At 27.2% G+C, this 1,329-nt stretch overlaps 1 protein-coding gene across 6 annotated transcripts in view; it reads right to left on the bottom strand.

Moving 5' to 3' along the window:
• Positions 1–225, bottom strand: part of LOC104707001 (calmodulin-binding protein 60 G-like) — a 7,564-nt gene extending 7,339 nt beyond the window's left edge. For 5 of the 6 annotated variants that reach the window (XR_002032987.1, XR_002032988.1, XR_002032989.1 and 2 more), the window contains exon 1: positions 130–221. Coding sequence is in view for 1 of the 6 variants with exons in the window: in XM_019228461.1 (XP_019084006.1) it covers positions 23–105 (83 nt within the window). In the remaining 5 variants the exon portion in view is untranslated. Of the gene's footprint in view, positions 1–22 lie in introns of all 6 variants that reach the window. The other variant, XM_019228461.1, reaches the window with a different exon arrangement.

The raw sequence follows: 1,329 nt of genomic DNA, 5'->3' as shown, positions 1-1,329 counted from the left end.
ATAATTAAGATCAAGAACTTACTTCTTGAATGTTAGGTTACGAGCTCTTAAGCCACTGTAACCACCAACCCCATGAAAACTAGGGATGTTTCGAGTACTCTTCATTGAACACTTTAATAAGTTTCAGATTTGAAACTTCAAAAGACTTTTATAAGTCTTCTGTAAAAGAGAACTCTTCTTTTGTGTGTGTGTGTGTGTGAAAGAGAGAGAGAGATGAGATTGCGGAGGAGTGAACGATGAGATATATAAAGGCACTGAGTATTGACGAAGCAGTAGTCGTAATTTCTAGGAAGATTCGTTGCACTGCGGAGTTTAGAAGTGCTATTCATTAACCACGCTAGAGTTAGTTATATCGTTTTTTTAGTTAATTAATTGAATTTAAAAAAGATACTTGTACTTTTGACAAATAAAGTACTTATAAGATACTTGTGTAGTGTCATGTATGATCCATTATTTAATTGCTGTTTGGATCATTTCGTACAAATTAAAAGCAGCTTGTGTTTGTAATAATGTTGAAGAATATATATATTCGATCCTCCTAAACCTCTATATGTATGTATTTAAATCCAATTATAACTAGTGTTTAATTTTTTAGTCAGCTTCCTCTCGTATTGGAAAAAGTCGGATATAAAGTGGAGATATTTAATAATTTCAGTCTATGAAATTTTTTATTTCTTCCAACTTAAAAATTTGTATTAAAACTGATTCGTAATTTTGTGCTGATGTGGTATTAGGTATACACCATAAAAGTTTAGATATTGTTCTAATCACTTTTTGTTAAGTTTAAGTTTTGCAATTGAATCAGCAAACCTTTTTCATAAGCTAGCTAGATTAAAAACTTAAAGACTTCATTTGGTAAAGTAGACACTTTTTTAATAAATAATTTGAAAGTAGACACTTTTGAAAACAAATTTAAAAAATAGACATTTTTCTCTTTCCTCTCTAATCGAAAGCTTTATTAAAGAGACATTTAGAAAATGACATTTTTAACCTTTTATTTCTTTATTTATATATCTACATAAAGACAAATTTGTTTTTAGACAAATTTGTTTTTAAAACTGAGCCTAATAAAAATCAGTTCAATAATAAATGTATGTTTTAACAACTGATGAATTTTATACATTTTCTTTTTTTTAGACATGACCAAAATAATAACCTAAATAAAAAAAATTATCTTTACAAATGAATAAATCCTTTTTTTAATGGATTTATGTGTTTTGAACTTTAGATGTGTGATTAATTTTTGAGAAATATCCTAAACAACACCAAAACATGTGTTATGGATAATTATATCACACATTTCATAAACTTCCCAAAATATCATTATTA

Source organism: Camelina sativa, chromosome 8, assembly GCF_000633955.1.
Source record: "Camelina sativa cultivar DH55 chromosome 8, Cs, whole genome shotgun sequence".
Taxonomy (NCBI): domain Eukaryota; kingdom Viridiplantae; phylum Streptophyta; class Magnoliopsida; order Brassicales; family Brassicaceae; genus Camelina; species Camelina sativa.
This window is presented reverse-complemented; position numbering and strand designations above follow the sequence as displayed.